Here is a 15,330-nt window from a genome sequence, read left to right as displayed (position 1 = left end):
ATCTTTAATCTGCCGTCTTCACATGTCAGCAAACTACCACACCTTAAGTGGCATTCAAACGGTGTTTCACATCTGGCTTTAAGCAGATGCTCGCTGCGCCCTTCGTTCAGGCATGTCCGCCTAGAGGGCCCTGCCTGTCGTCCTCGTCTGTTCAGAATAGAAAGACTTGAAGGCCATCTTTTTCAGAGCCGCCTGTTTCGTTGCTTGAGGTACTTCATCTTTGATCCGCCAGCTTCACGTGTCAGCGAACTACCACACCTTAACTAAGGTCCACGCCATAGAGAGGTTGTGAAGGTCATGCAGTGAGCCAAACCACTAACAACACCACCTGACTTGATTCACAGCATGTTAAGCATGTCCATCGACTAACGTCGAGTATCTCACGGTTTTTCACTCATTACCTTTGCAACAGAAGAGAGGAAACTAAAGTCATCTGGAGAATGCGGGCATCAATCCCGCTACCTCTCGCATGCTAAGCGAGCGCTCTACCATTTGAGCTAATTCCCCTTGCAGCCTCCTGCAAGGCACTGCTGTGACCGACGTCAGTCTCCATCAATTATGTCACGAAACTTCCAGTCTTAGGCCACGAGGTGCTTAAATGAACACACTCATTACATGTTACCGTCCATGTAGCTCTCTGTGATTCCTCTCTGAGCGCTACCTTTGATAGCTCAGTTGGTAGAGCAGAGGACTGTAGGTGGGTAGAGATAGTTATCCTGATGTGACCGCTGTGCCTTTGGTTACTTGATTTTATCGGGCGCAAGTACGTAGTTTGTCCACATCCAGCGGTACACTCAGTGACTGATGTCAGCGTTGGCAAGTACTCAGGGCCCTTGAGGTATCTTTGATCTGCCAGCTTCACCTTGCACAGAGAGGTTGTGAAGGTCATGTCTTGAGATAAACCATTAAAAACACCTCCTGAGTTGATTCACAGCATGGTAAGTTTCTCTATCCATCTAGTTGTGGGTCATAATGTGCCTCTCCCAACTTCTTTTATTGCAATGCATCCATCCTTCTCACCTGTCAATTTCAAGTGAGATGGGCTTGTGCCTATTCAATTGCTTAACTAAATGACTTCTAGGCATTCGCAGAGGACTGAAATAATAATCTCTGTAACTGGATAATTTAACTGATAGGCACTTCATTAGCAACTCAAACAACTTTAATTGCTTCCCTGGATGCAGAAATTCTGTAATCAATGAATGTATCCATTATTTAACTAATTTCATCAAAATTGTATCAGTTCATTTATATTTTGATTCAACAATCCCATGACATAAAATTAACATAATATTTACCAATGTCAGGACTAAAAGTGTAATATTGCAAGAAACTTAGAAACAGTCCCCTGAGATTTTGAGAATTTCACATTTAATCAAAGTTTATATAAAATTCCACCAACATAGCTTTGTCCCTCTTCACATTGAAAATGCTATTAACTCATCTAGAAGAAGTAAAAGAACAAAATATTACAAAGTAACTGCTGGACTTCATTTAACAATACAACACCGCTTCACACATTACACTGTAACAGGAAAGCATTTCTTAGTGTGATTCTTTTCTTTACAAACTGTATATTGTTTTCAATATCATTAACAAATGAGAAATACCATCTTGTTTGATTTTGAATTGACAAAATGTGAAGAGAAGTATCTTTATCATGTTTCAATTGCATCTTACTGACTCCACCTCAGCTTCATGCAGACTAAACCATTTCACAAAATCAAAATTCAAACAACTTATATTCAAGTTACAGTTCACTTCAATAAAAACAGATCAATAGGCAGTATTGGAATGACTGTAAAACCCTAGAGAATGGCTTTGATATCTTTTCACAAACTCTGCAGATGTGCAGGAAGTTGCAGAGTCAGGAGCAGTGTACTGCAGGACGATCTGACCGCATCAGTTTATCCTGGTGGGCTTTCATGTATATCTGTGAGAGGAGTGGGCAGGAGACCCATTAGACTGGGTAAGAGACCCATTGTAGTTGGGGAAACTGGTGTAGCATGGTGGGTGGTCATATTCAGAAGGAGATCCAATACTGTTGCTGGATGAGTCATCCATAGAGGGCTCCTGCAAAAAGGGAGACATGAATATGAAGCCGTGTGAAGATGGAACAAAACAGCATCACACAAGCCAGGTAACGGACATGTTAGGTGGAATCTAGGGGTAAGGCAGCCTGTATGTGTAGCCTGAGAGGCGAAGTCCAGGGATCAGAATTAGTAGTGAAGCAGAACTGTAGACTCATTGCTCTGAGTACTCACTAGTAAAACAAGGATTCCCCCAGGGGGTGCTAGCATTGCATCAGATTTTTAGTCTTGCTGCCTTTTGTGAATCACCGAATTGGACAAATCATAGTAGTAATGAGATGGATACCTTTTGCTGCAAGACGTAAAGTGAAGTTACTGAATTTATTCCGTTTTGCTCAGTCATTTTTGGAAGAACATCATCTGTTGTGAAGAAACAAACAAAATATTGGATTGTCATTCATACAGATTCCTCTATAGAGATTATTCTTGTCTTATTGTAAATTATCTGATCACTTTTTGATTTTGTCACAATGGAGTATTTATTCAGAATAATAATTCCATACCTGTGTGACTGATTGGTGATCGATGAGAGTGGTCATTGAACCTTGAGAGAGGCTTTTGAACGGGTTGATTACGCCTAACAAAGACACAATGGTGTGAATGCATTAATGTGATACAATGTTTATCTGCACCCCACACCTGTCTTTATAAACTGTAAAATCAGTCCTGCACTATGAAGGGTTGATTTTAAAGCCTTTTAGCAATTCTTACTTTTTGGAAGGCGTCCAGCAGGCACACACTGTTACCAAGGTGATAAGGAGGAAGATGCCGCCAGTGGACAGGATGATATAGAGGGAACTTCTTCCTGGTAGCATATGCAGAATTACAGTTCACATGGACAGTAAGCACTTAACAGAAAAACACAGGGACATACAAGACAGGATTTTACAATTTATGATTGTTGAATATATGTTTATAAATCTGGGAGGAAAATACTTTTAACCATGTAAGCAGCATGGATCTACAGATGGCAATATCTGTGAGTTGATCCACCGCTTTCAACTAGACTGAAATATCTCAACACATTTTTGATTGATTTTAAAGAAATTTGGTAGATATCCATGGTGCTCAGACAATAAATCCTGATTGGTAAAACATGTTGCACAGACAGACATTCTCTGACCACATATAATCTGTTGGGACTTTGATGATCCCAAGACTTCTCCTCTAGCACCCCCATGAGGTTGACTTTTTTTTTTAAAGATCTCAACAACTGTTGGGTTGATTACCATGAAAAATGGGTACACATGATGTTCCCCTCAGAATGAAGAGTAATCAGTGTTGATATCTCTACTTTTTGTTTCAGGTCAAATGTTTTAATTTGTATAATGCATAAGTGTATGAGGAAATAACTGTCAACCAAATGAGATTCATTAGCCTAACTTGTCTTTGTGATGCGAATGTTCTTGGTGGTCAGCAAACAATGGGCTTTGTTATTGGTCTGCACCCTCCTCTTTTCCACTCTTACAAACAGCATAAGGTAGCCTTTACCACCAAAATCGACTATTTTTGCAACATTTAAAAAGTAATTATTTGCTTGTCAATTACATGAGAATGTCCTTGGGGAGGTTCAAGGTTTTTCTAACTGGTTATCCCATCTGTGTTCTCCTGATAAATATGTATCAAACTTATTTTTAGCCTCCATGAAACCTTCATCTACTGCATCCTGTCACTTTGCAGAGTCCGTGTGCAACAGAAGGCCTCTCATCTTTCTTACTGTTTGGTACAGCGTATCATTCATATTTGCTACATAATCGAGTGAGTACTGCTAACTCTCTTAATATTGCTTAGCCAACTTAGCTGATGATTCTAGCTTTCAAAGCACCACATTACTATGTCTTATATGATGTGTTATAACTCTTGTTGAAACTCGAGACAGTCAGTAAGACAGTATCACCTACTGTAGACAGTCAGTCTGATAGGCAGGCTTGTCATGTTGCCCACAGGATTCTCCACTGCACAGCTGTATATGTCATCATCTGCCATCAGCACACGTGAGATGGTCAACAGCTTCTGATCAGGTGACAGCGTAAACCTCGTCACATTGGTCAGTGGCTTTCCACCTTTGAACCACCTGTATGTAGTCCTGGTGCCATTGTCATGGGAGCAGTTGAGGACGACGTTTTCACTGAGCTCCAGCACCGATGAAGACTCCATGTCGATATAGGGCCTGGATATAGACTCTGGTTGAAGAGACAGTGGATACAATAGATTTTAACATGTAAATAGACAGTAAAGACAAGACACGTGCAGTCCTCCATGTTGGATGTATGGTGACCATGAAGTCTATATAATTATTTTTAATACTTAATTCTGACTGGATGATTATTATGGCATTTCTGGTTCCACATGCTGCAGTCTGTCTCTACCCTCACTTACTTATTTAGACCTACATTTGGAGACATCCAAAACAGGCTGAAAGCACAACAGTGATGTTCTGTCACATTTTTAGGTTCATATGGTGAACTTTTTTGCAACAATTCATGCATACAGCTGATGCGGAGAACAATTTAGTGCAGTGTTACTGATCTTTGGACCCAAACCTAGATTCGACCTATATACACACACACACGGATGTATGTTACTGTAAATTCAAAAGATCCATGTATGTATGTATGTATGTATGTATGTATGTATGTATGTATGTATGTATGTATGCATACATATATATACACATCTTTGGACTTTGGAAACAAAAATCTTTTTAATTTACAGTAACATACATCCGTTTCAGGTATGACTGACCTCCTTTATTATTGTCTCATGTAATGTAGATGCCATCTTAGGCCCTATTTTATTTGCATTATACATTCTTCCACTGGGGCCAGTTTTTCAGAAAATACATCTCTCATCAATGCTACACAAACACACAACACTCTAAAATTGAATGAAGCACACAACCTTCTCTTTAAGTTGTTGCAAAATGTCAAAATGCTGGATAGTCAAATTGTTCTTTAGCTTATCAGCCCTGAAAATCTTGCTAGTGATGTAGCCAAATCTCTTGGGCCCCTATATTCAACGTTTGTATACATTTCCTTGTTTTTCTGGAGATTTGGAGACTGCCTTATATGATTTTATAATTTGACATCTTCCTTACAGTAATTCTCTATACAGTGACTATATTATTTTTTTACAGTTGAAAAAAAAAACTCCAGGAGGAAATGGAGGAAATCCATGTTATTGCTAAACTACCACGATATGCAATTTGTCTCTGATAAACTAATAGCATTAGTATCTGATAATATAGGTCATGGATCTACATAAAGACTATGGCATCTATGTACAGGATTACAAAGTTGCTGTTTTGCAAAGCCAGAGTCAATTTTAAGTCATGACACTCAAGTTCCAAAAGTACAGCTAATATTGTAATACAGTTTTGTGGAAATTGGAGATGTAGTTATACTGTTGTCAAGGTAACAACGTTCATGACATTTGGCTGATGTTTGAGGGCATCAGTTGGCATGGGACTGCATTCTTCTCCCTTACACAGACGTTGTTCCTCCTTCCTATTCTTCAGGATACAGGTGACCTTCGCACTGCCTTCTGTGTGGGCAGGATTGATGTCATTCCATCATTTGTCATGTGCACCACTGAGCTCTAACATGTTAGGAGGTAGGGCCCACAAACACTGTTGCCTGTAAAAGCCAGTTATTGTAGATCTGTCCCTAAGAGGTAAGAGGTGAACATGGGCCACATTAAGTCCTAATACAGGGGGGATTAACATGGGCAGTGTTTTCAGGAAGTCTACAGGGCCAGCAGTGCAACTTCTACCAGTACTGCTGACAATATAAAAACATTACCCTTATACTTGAAGGTGATTTAAATACCCAGAGGATGGGGTCACCACACGTCTCTTATCAGTACAGTGCAGTTTTAACCTGCTAGGGTGGGAAAATTAAGCTTTTGTCATTTTTAATGGATCTGGTGATCTGATGGCATGGCCCCTTTAGATTGTCAATTCTGTCCGACAAGTAAAATACCACTTTTACCAACAGCATCATAAACAATAAAGTCTAGAAATATTATAGTCTTATAGTGGCTGAATTAAAACAAGAACATGTTGGTTCTGTCAATACGTAAAAGCTGTGAAAAGATTAAGCTAAATCCTTGTCATACCAACTGCCTTCCTGCACTCCATTTAACCGGATTTCCTTAGCATTGATGCCACATAACAGTATTCAGGCATGGCCAAATGGAGTCCTTTCATGCTATTCCCAGTGTAGCCCTCTTTCAGCTACATCCTGACCAGAGGCCTAATCAGCCAAAGTGAAAACATCTTATTCTCAGAAAGGTAACACCAAGACCTGTGATCAGGTACTGATCACTGGAAGTAGACTAGGAAAGTAGAAAAAAAATGTTGCTAACTCTTTCTCCATGTGCATTTTTCCTTATAATCAATAAATAATAATATAACACACTAATATAATACACTCTCAGGCCTTCAATATCATGACCATACTGAGACACATTCACATGCTCCTGAAATGGTCCAATTTCCCGAATTGGGAAGTCGTTCTTGCTACTTTGGTGTTTTCATTTGCATCATGTCAGAATGTGGGGGCAACATGGATGCCAAAAATAAGTTGTTTAGCATTTCATTGCCTAGATCGTCACAACAACACATTGACTGCTGTCTCCAGTATTTGAGTGACAAAGCAGCACAGAGGAAACAATACAGTGACTCTACAACCGTGACTTTCGTAAAGGTTTCTTACCATCGAGCCAGTGTTTACTGTAGTCCACCATGTTTCAGCATCAAATGACGTCAACTTTGCAATTTATGTACCAACATTTTCTCAAACTCCGAGGGCATTCATATGAATTTTCCCAGTCAGAAAAATGTTTATTCAATATTTTTGACAGCGCATGAACGCACATTCTGACTAACAAATATAGAGGCTGCTGTTGTTCAGACTCGACTCCTGAACACCGAGCAGAGGATTACAGGCCTGCAGGGATTTCATATACCAGGATTTTCAGGTTTTTCTCTACATATGATGAAATTTCCGACTTCAAATTATATGAAATTATTCCACCATAATGGTGCTCAACAAGTCACCATGAAGACATCATTGCCAAAAAGCAAAAAGTTTGTTGGTGATAATTGAGAAGTGTGACAGTTAGAAAGTTTACAACTCGAGGAATTATTTTTGTTATTTTAGCAGTCCATTAGTCAAGACTGGACTGCTAGTCATCAGTCAGTGGTGTGAATGAACCCTTACATTAATTTTACAGTCATACAGGGAACCTGTCCTCCTACCGTCCACAGTGAGTGTGATGCTGCCCTCTCCTGTAAAGGTATCATCTGTGATGGAGATCTCCACGTCATAAATTCCATCATCAGAGAGTCTGAGGTTGTGGAGAAGCAGAGTCCCATTCTCAAATACCAGGATGCGGTCTCGATACTCAGGCCTCAAGGTGCCGATGATGTCAGTTCCAATCGACTGGACAAGAGTGACAGACTTTTCTCTTTGCAGCTGCCACTTGATGACCGGCAGGTCGAGGCTGAAACTGCTGTAGCGGACCGACAGAAGGGCCTCCCCTCCTACTGTACCTCTGATGAGGGTGTTGGGGATAGTCATATTCACCGCCAGCACCCCACCTGCACCAAAATATTCGAGAGAGGTTACTGCGTCAGGTATCCACACCATTCCAACATCATGCACACCATAGTCAGTTAAAACCTTGTATTTTGATTGGCTGGTGGTTGTTTGGGTGACTGCTAATATTAATTGATTGATTGATTTGATTTGAATTGATTCAATTTAAATCATCATTTTAACAGATGCACTGTTGAACTGCACTGTGTTATACAGATAGATGTTTCTGTTAGCCTGTTTTCATTTACATAAACAGGGTGGCCAAAATTAGAGCCTACTTACCTATATTGTGATTTACATAAATGCTGGCTTTATTGCAGGACTGCCTTATTATATTCCATTGGTTTTTCATTGTTGCAATGCCTTATTTTATGCTTTTTATGGGCTCATTATTTTATCACAAAAAATGACTGCTGAAAAAGGCAAATAACTACTATACTTGGACAAAATCATTATCTTGATTATCTGTAGTTCATATAGTTTAAATGAAACAATCTGTGTTTCGCTAGGTGTTTGTCCGAATGCTTTTAGTTGGTTATATTTACATAAATATAATAAATCAATCAGTAATTGAATATATATGAGTTATATATATGAGTTTGTGTTTGTAAGTAGCTTAACTATAGGCTATGCTAGTTACTATTAGCAAAAACATTTTTTATCTTCATGATTTACTAGCCTAAATGACTTTGCTGTGGGATGATAACCAACTCAATTACCATGTCAGTTAATCAAAATATTTATTTTTCAAGAAAAGATGGCAGCTATGAAAAATGGGTCGAGACAGTAAGTTTTAGCGAAGGTTTGCTGTTGCACCTTCACAAGCTAGCTCTAGGCTGACATAACCTAGCTTTCTTACTTTTGCTGGTTGGCTAACGTTCTGTGGCAAGAATAACTCCACTCACTGCAACCTCCTATAACAATGGCTACTCCTCAACTAGACTACACAAACTAACCAGCATCAGACGATTCATTTTTATCAGCATATGGGATTTTGATATTTTAAAGCGTCTGGTCAGCGTTTATGTCATCGTCCAAATGTGCCAGTCAAAGTTAACTAGCTGCCAAAAACATACAACAAGTAGTTCCAACCGAGCAATCTGATTAGTCAACAAGACATTTAGACCGTGCTCAAATCAGCATGACAGCACGCCTGACTCATTACTCAAAATATTACTCCGCCAAGTCTGTGGCAATAGTGTATCCATCTCCATTGCAACATAGTAACTGTCAGAGCTGGAGCAAAAAAAATAAAAAGTATGGCTTGAAATTAAAACTTTCTGCCGTAAAATATGCAGAGGAAAAGTCGGGAGAAGCAGCCGCTAGACGTTTTTTGTCGACCCCAAGAGAGTGAGAGACTGGCGATAAAATAAAACGGAGTCCAGGCTGCCTGGTGGAGGGGGAAAGAAGGCTAGCGAGGAGCCTGAGATGAACATGCGGGAATTAGTTAACAGCAAACGGGCACGCCACAAGAGAGTGTCCCGCAAAATGATCAGGGCGATGGCGAAACAAATGTAGGCCACCGTGAGTGACAGCAGAGATGAGGAGTTAGGTCCGTTAAGTGAATGAAACAAATAAACGCCTGGCTATTATTTATTTTCCCTTCAGTGTGAGAGACACTAACTGCGGTGAAAACGTTTTATAAAAGATATAGAAGAAAAGAAAAAAATCAACATCTTTGTTATAACTTGGGCGATAAAAATAAGCATTTTCTGTTCATCTGTGCAGTATTGATTTAGTTCGGGAAGTTCCGAGACAGCGATAAAACATTAACGTCAGGTCAGAGTTCATCATCTGGGACTAGAAAATCCTTTCTGTTTTGCTAGGTCACTAAGGGTTGGGTTATTTGCTGTAGTGGTAAACTACGTTCCATTACACATGAGTCTACTGACGTGACTGATTTTGTTTCAGTTAGTCAGACCCCATGTGTGTCCATGGAAACGCGACGCACACTCGCAAAAACCTTTGAAAATTGAGACCAAATTGTCCATCAACATGGATATATTTTGATTATACTTTTTATTTTTGTTGAGTTGACAGTGCTGTCGTGCTCAAATGATGTTAAAGCACACCCTCGAGGGTAATATTGCTTAAATTCAGAGGCTTTCAGTTTACAGTGGACAGTTCATGCCTGTAGTTAGATATTGAAAATGTTTGGTTTTTTTTGCCACATGTCATATTTATGTTTGCTAGAGTTTGCTGCCATGACCTTATTACTGGCCAAACTGACACAGTAATGCTTTGAAATATAAAGATATTGTAATTGAATTTATATTTTACCAGCTTGGCAATAAGTATTGATTAAAAAAAAAAGAAACCAAGTGGAATATATCCACTATCTATGGTGGTTTAAGATATTAAATATTATTATATTACACCTTTTTATAGTTTCACAGTCAACCCTCAACTATTAGTTGCTGAGAATCATAAATCTGTGGAACTTGATATTGGAAAATAGTGCAAACCTGCACAATTTTTTCATTAAAATTTTTTCAATGATTTATTTCTATAATTTCTGCATGGAAAAAAAACAATATTAATTGTATGTCCTCAGAGGAATGAAAACTCCTAACTCTTAAATTCTGCCTTGCTACATAAAGGACATACCAGTTCCTGCACTGGCACTGAGCGCTGGCATGAGACATAGGTATATTGTGTGCTGAGGAATCATCCAATATGAATGTAATTTGTAGGGATGCTGGACTGTCTGTTTCAATAGGTTTAGGAAAATTAATGTACAGTTCTTGCAAAAAGCAAATTGTAGATGGCCTTCAGTGATCACTGTCCATATTAGTTCCATGTTTTTTCAACTTTAGTGATTGTCACAGCAGTTAGCTGAAAGCCAGTGTGGGCACCACACCCCATCATTGCTGTATACTGGAGCCAGTTTTCATGGCAGATCCACATCACCATGGTAACAGCTGTGAGTCCTTGGGATGGGCCAGCATGAGCTAACAAAAGTGGGTATTGTTTGTTCAAATTTCCTTCTTGGCAGTTCATGAAAAGAGCACTGGGGGCAATCCAGATGCCAATGCTAGCTTTGCAGAAACAGAGCAGCTCAGTGACTCTGCTGCTAGCCACAACAATGGCAGGACAGTGATGAGATGCATCTGAAAATAACTAAACATCTGAAAACACTGGTTCTGGTACAGCCTGTAGGCACAATTACTGTATTACTTACAAAGGGTGGGCACAAGACTAGGAGCACCCACACAGTCTGATGCAATCCAATTCCCCAACAACAAATGACACCTTTGTGATGTCTGTAAAGCGCGGATGCCATAATTAGTGGTAATGTGGAATGTGTTACAATATTATGCATAACACTGCAGAAATAACAATAACCACACCTTTTAAAATGCACTTTTACTTAATATATTTTTTTGCTGTATGTCTAATAATGAACCCTATTGGTTTATTATATTAATATCTTATAGTATGTGTTATCCTAATTTAATACATTTTTGGGGTTGTTGTTATTTTATTGGATTGTTTTTTATTTTGTCATTGTAAAGCACTTTGTAACTCTTTTAGAAGGTGATACAGAAATATAGCGTGTTATCATTAACCTCATATCATGTTGTGTCAAATGTAGCTGTTGCGTATTTATATTTAGTATGCAACTTTAAAACCACCCTGCAGTTACGCCTTGTATTTGGTATGTCCCTCCGACTCCCAACTAGTATTGAGAAAGCTAAGTCATGTCTATAATTAACTGATTATACTGAGAATTTGAGTGACTATTGCAATAATCTACTAACAAGACCCTTTGATTTATTCTAACTAGTTGCTGCATTTGTAAGGAGCGAAGACAACAACCAAAATCACATCTGAAATTTGAAACTGCTTTGATTCTTTCATATGCCACAACAATGCAACAACATTCATAATAAAAAGACTTAATCTGTTCAACTGTTGATTACTTGTGACTTTGTATTAATGACACAGTGCATTAATATGCAAGTGAAACAGCAGACCATTGTTATGCAAAAGTGATCTATTCAGTATTAAAGACAATTCTGAAGTAGAAAATGTGACTTACCTTGATTGAAGGAACCAAGACACACAAGCAATAAAATCTGGGAGAATATTTTGGCTTTTGAAGGAGTCTCCTTCAGTGCCTTCATCTTGGGTCTCAAGCTTTGTTTTTGTCCCAGACAACCAGCATGATTTGTGACACTGGGCAGGACGGAGAACACAGTCGTTCATTCAGCCTCTGCTGGGACTGAGTACATGTTGTTCTCAAAAGCCAATGTAGAAGCAGGACAAAAGTGTGTGTGTGTCTGGATGACCGCTTTGTATGTTTAGTTAGCTTAGTTTAAATGATTATTATTATACCGCTATGTGATATGTTCATGAAAAGACATCAGTGTTCATCACCACACAATATGAATGTGTCAGTGTAGTTTAACAACTACACTGACACATTCATATTGTTTTTTGCTTGTCTGAGAGCCTTCCAAACCTGGAGCTAAACTTATAAAGTATAACTGGGAGTGGTTTCAGAGGAAGTGATGTCAGGTATGTGATATGAAGAAGTTGTTCCATTGGGAAGCCTGAATGTTATCAGTAAACATCATAGATATCTTCCCATTAGATTTTTATATTTCCAGTGCAAACAAAATCATTTTGTTTCAATGTTGGTGCCACAGGGAAGGTAAAGGACTTATCAATAACTAGAAAGTGTTTTTAACCAAGTTTACCTACTGTGGATGATTTGGTTGACATCATTAATAGTATCTTTGGGATGGAAAGAGTGACCTTTTCTATTAGACTACAACAGGACAAGTTTATGAAAAGATGGGAAAGTTGTATTGTGTACATTAAACCAATGTCATATCAATATCAATCATTACATGCAGTACATCCCAAGACAACCAGATTCCTGACAAAGAAGGTCTGAAAATCAAAGATGAGCTGTCCAAAGGTAAGAAAAACGTGGTCATATGCAAACTTATCAGCAGACACAAATCTGTTCATTTTAGTTCACATTCCGATGTATTGCTGTAGCCATCAGATTCACCATTCTTGTACTGCTTTCTCTCCATACTGCTTGGATTTCTTGCAAAGTTGTTTGACCAAGGCCCCCAAGCAGCGCCCAACCCTGGATCAGCTCCGGTTTCACCCATGGCTCACATATTCTCCCCTTGCCTGCGTGGGGTTACACCAGGTGCTCCGGTATCCTTCCACATTTCAAAGACATGCATGCTAGGTTAATTGTGGACTCTAAACTGCCCATAGATGCACTGCTTCCCTCTCAAGGATAAGTGGTTATAGATAATTCTCTGATTGGCTTTTTTTCCCACCTGCAGGTCCTGTACCAGCGCCAGCTGTCCGAGGAGAGAGGACCTCTCTATGCATTAAATATCATAATTGAAGATGATGTATGTGAAGACTTATGTGCTTGCAGCCATAAGGGAATAAACAGTCAATTATGGAAATAATTTGATTGGAAATTAAAAATGTGATATTTCAACACTCCTTTTGTCATCTCTTTATATGTTAAGGAACACTTGGTTGCTTTCTGTTGGAGGAATTGTAGAGAGGTAGGTGATCACACACGTTTTTTGGGATTGCCCAGTAATTCATTCTTTTTAGCAATCAGTGAGTTTGACAAATCAAGTGGGTTTCCTCCAATAAAAGAGAATCTTTTAAAAAAAGTGGGTATCTACCAGACAGACATCTTTTCTATTTGTCAGTGCGTCAAACAGATGAAATATGGTTTTGTTGCTAGCCTTATATCTTCTGCTTGATTGAAGAAAAAAGACAATGTGTGTTATAAATAAGATGATGCAGTGAATAAGCCAATCAAGAAAATGAATAACTGCTGAAATAAAACAAAATTAAATATAAATAATCAGTTAAAAATATATATTTGCTTAAGATAAGCAATAAATTCAACATGAATCACATTACTTTTTTGTGAATTAACATTTAATCTACATGGTCCAGAAATGTGTAGCTGTGACTTTAAGGATCTACGTCATCACCATCCACCAATGAAGGAAGACAATGAGTTGCTTAGAAACAGGAACCACACAAACAATAACTGTTGTCTTTGAAAACACCTCAGTTAAACAAGGTGCTCACTTGTAGAAGTCATAGTGTCTCCTTCAGGTTTATCTGATCATACAGTTAATGTACTTTTGACATTTGTTGTTTTCTTGTTATTTTTTCTGTGATGGCTGAAATCATGATGTGTGAGCCGTTTGAGCTCTACAATCTCCTCAACCAGTGCAGCTGTGTGTCGAGGCTGGCAGAGATAAACTACCTCTGTTTGATTGGTAAGAGATTTAGCTCAGCTACAGTGGTTATTCCAAGCAGTTGGTTGATTTGCTTGGGTGCTGTGCTTTAATTCAGTTAAACTCAAGCTGTAACTTAATTGTGTATTGTATGTGTCTTTTCCTAGATGCCCGTGAAACCCAAGATTACAGAATGAGTCACATCATAACAGCCAAGAATGTCAAAATGGTATTGATTTTATTTGGCTCTTGTAAAATCCAGGCTTAGCAAATAGTTTGCTAAGCATGTCTTTTGAATAGATTGAAATAAGTCTGTGTGGCACTTCACTACCAGTTACATGACAAAAAAAACAACAACAACAAACAATTAATAATAATTACGATTAAAATAGCATCTGTTTGCACAAGAAATTGAGAAGCTGAATATAGGAGTAGTTTTGATGTCAAAATGTGTGATATTGGTACAAAGATGCTTTTACTTAGATTAGAGGATATATGTTTAATTTATTGCTTACTTTATTTTATGCCATCTATAAAGAGTTGCCTTTTTATCAGATCAACCACATTACCCATTGTAATGACATTAGTCATTGTCGTTACAAAAGACAGATACTTTTGTTTCTTAGTTTTTTACTTTCTAAGATTATTTTGAGTGTCAAGTATGCACACTTTTTGGGTGACTCTTTCCAGGATTCAGAGGGCATGTTCCTCCTACCAGAAGCTGTGGAGGTGGACAGTATGCGGCACATGGTCGTCTACGACAGCAACACAAGCTGTTTACAAGAACAAGGTCACTGGATCCTTCACCACTCCACTCAATAAATGACTGGGCAACAAGACTGAATAATAGTATATAACTAATGGGACAATGTTTTCTATTCCAAGATCAAATTAATTTTTCTTTAATATATTTTGAACTCCACATTTCTGTCACAGATTTAAGTAATGTACATGCATTGGTTTCTGACTGGTTGCAGGCAGAGCAGTTGAATGTGCCCAGGCCCTCGCTAAAGCAAGCCTCCACCCAGTCCACATAGTGAGAGGAGGCTTTCAGAGGTTCTCAGCTCTGTACCATTTTTTAAGGACTGAAAAAATCATCTACACCATCATGGTAATACAAACTCACGCAACCTGGGGATTCATAGACTCATAATTAAGTCTGTGAAGGTTTATCTCAATATTCCAGATAGTACTGGTCTTAAGTCAAGTGATTTAAATTCAACTTTCTTCAGACTTTGTCCACAGGGTCAAGACTCCACTTTGTATAACCTAAGGTTTATCTGTGGACTTATAGACAGCTCTTAGTCTGGCCACATTTTCAAAAATAACAGCAACACCTCACAACAGCTTAACTGGGGGCGTCACGCATTTAACTATATACTTTCGGAGCCACAGAGC

The 15,330-nt window shown here is 38.6% G+C and overlaps 2 protein-coding genes, 2 long non-coding RNA genes and 1 other non-coding gene across 8 annotated transcripts in view; 2 read left to right on the top strand and 3 right to left on the bottom strand.

The window, feature by feature from the left end:
• Nucleotides 1–434: 434 nt before the first annotated feature.
• Nucleotides 435–507, bottom strand: trnaa-agc (transfer RNA alanine (anticodon AGC)). Its single transcript has one exon. It is a non-coding gene; the product is annotated as a tRNA-Ala (tRNA).
• Nucleotides 508–1,349: 842 nt separating this feature from the next.
• On the bottom strand, nt 1,350–11,850 carry LOC115594492 (hepatocyte cell adhesion molecule-like). Of its 2 annotated transcripts, XM_030438596.1 has the most exons (7): nt 11,733–11,850; nt 7,351–7,692; nt 3,992–4,273; nt 2,802–2,895; nt 2,594–2,667; nt 2,377–2,450; nt 1,350–2,073 (listed from the first exon to the last, which is right to left on the bottom strand). In XM_030438596.1, exons 1-7 carry the CDS (start codon nt 11,815–11,817, stop codon nt 1,924–1,926), a joined length of 1,101 nt encoding a protein of 366 aa, XP_030294456.1. In that variant the 5' UTR covers nt 11,818–11,850; the 3' UTR covers nt 1,350–1,923. The 2 variants fall into 2 exon arrangements, with proteins under 2 accessions (XP_030294456.1, XP_030294457.1); XM_030438597.1 differs by lacking the exon at nt 2,377–2,450.
• Nucleotides 10,871–13,116, top strand: LOC115594497 (uncharacterized). 2 transcript variants are annotated; one of them, XR_003986500.1, is made up of 4 exons: nt 10,871–10,981; nt 12,553–12,617; nt 12,761–12,860; nt 13,003–13,116. It is a non-coding gene; the product is annotated as an uncharacterized LOC115594497 (long non-coding RNA). The 2 variants fall into 2 exon arrangements; XR_003986501.1 differs by lacking the exon at nt 10,871–10,981 and adding an exon at nt 11,925–12,211.
• Nucleotides 12,415–15,330, bottom strand: part of LOC115594496 (uncharacterized) — a 19,304-nt gene continuing 16,388 nt past the window's right edge. Inside the window, exon 3 of the long non-coding RNA XR_003986499.1 lies at nt 12,415–12,873. This is a non-coding gene — a long non-coding RNA (uncharacterized LOC115594496). The remainder of the gene's footprint in view (nt 12,874–15,330) is intronic.
• Nucleotides 13,711–15,330, top strand: part of styxl1 (serine/threonine/tyrosine interacting-like 1) — a 3,180-nt gene continuing 1,560 nt past the window's right edge. For both annotated transcript variants that reach the window (XM_030438601.1, XM_030438600.1), the window contains exons 1-4: nt 13,711–13,974; nt 14,100–14,161; nt 14,623–14,722; nt 14,910–15,043. In XM_030438601.1, coding sequence (XP_030294461.1) covers nt 13,872–13,974; nt 14,100–14,161; nt 14,623–14,722; nt 14,910–15,043 — 399 coding nt within the window. In that variant the 5' untranslated portion in view covers nt 13,711–13,871. The remainder of the gene's footprint in view (nt 13,975–14,099; nt 14,162–14,622; nt 14,723–14,909; nt 15,044–15,330) is intronic.

Source organism: Sparus aurata, chromosome 13, assembly GCF_900880675.1.
Source record: "Sparus aurata chromosome 13, fSpaAur1.1, whole genome shotgun sequence".
In the NCBI taxonomy this organism is placed as follows: domain Eukaryota; kingdom Metazoa; phylum Chordata; class Actinopteri; order Spariformes; family Sparidae; genus Sparus; species Sparus aurata.
This window is presented reverse-complemented; position numbering and strand designations above follow the sequence as displayed.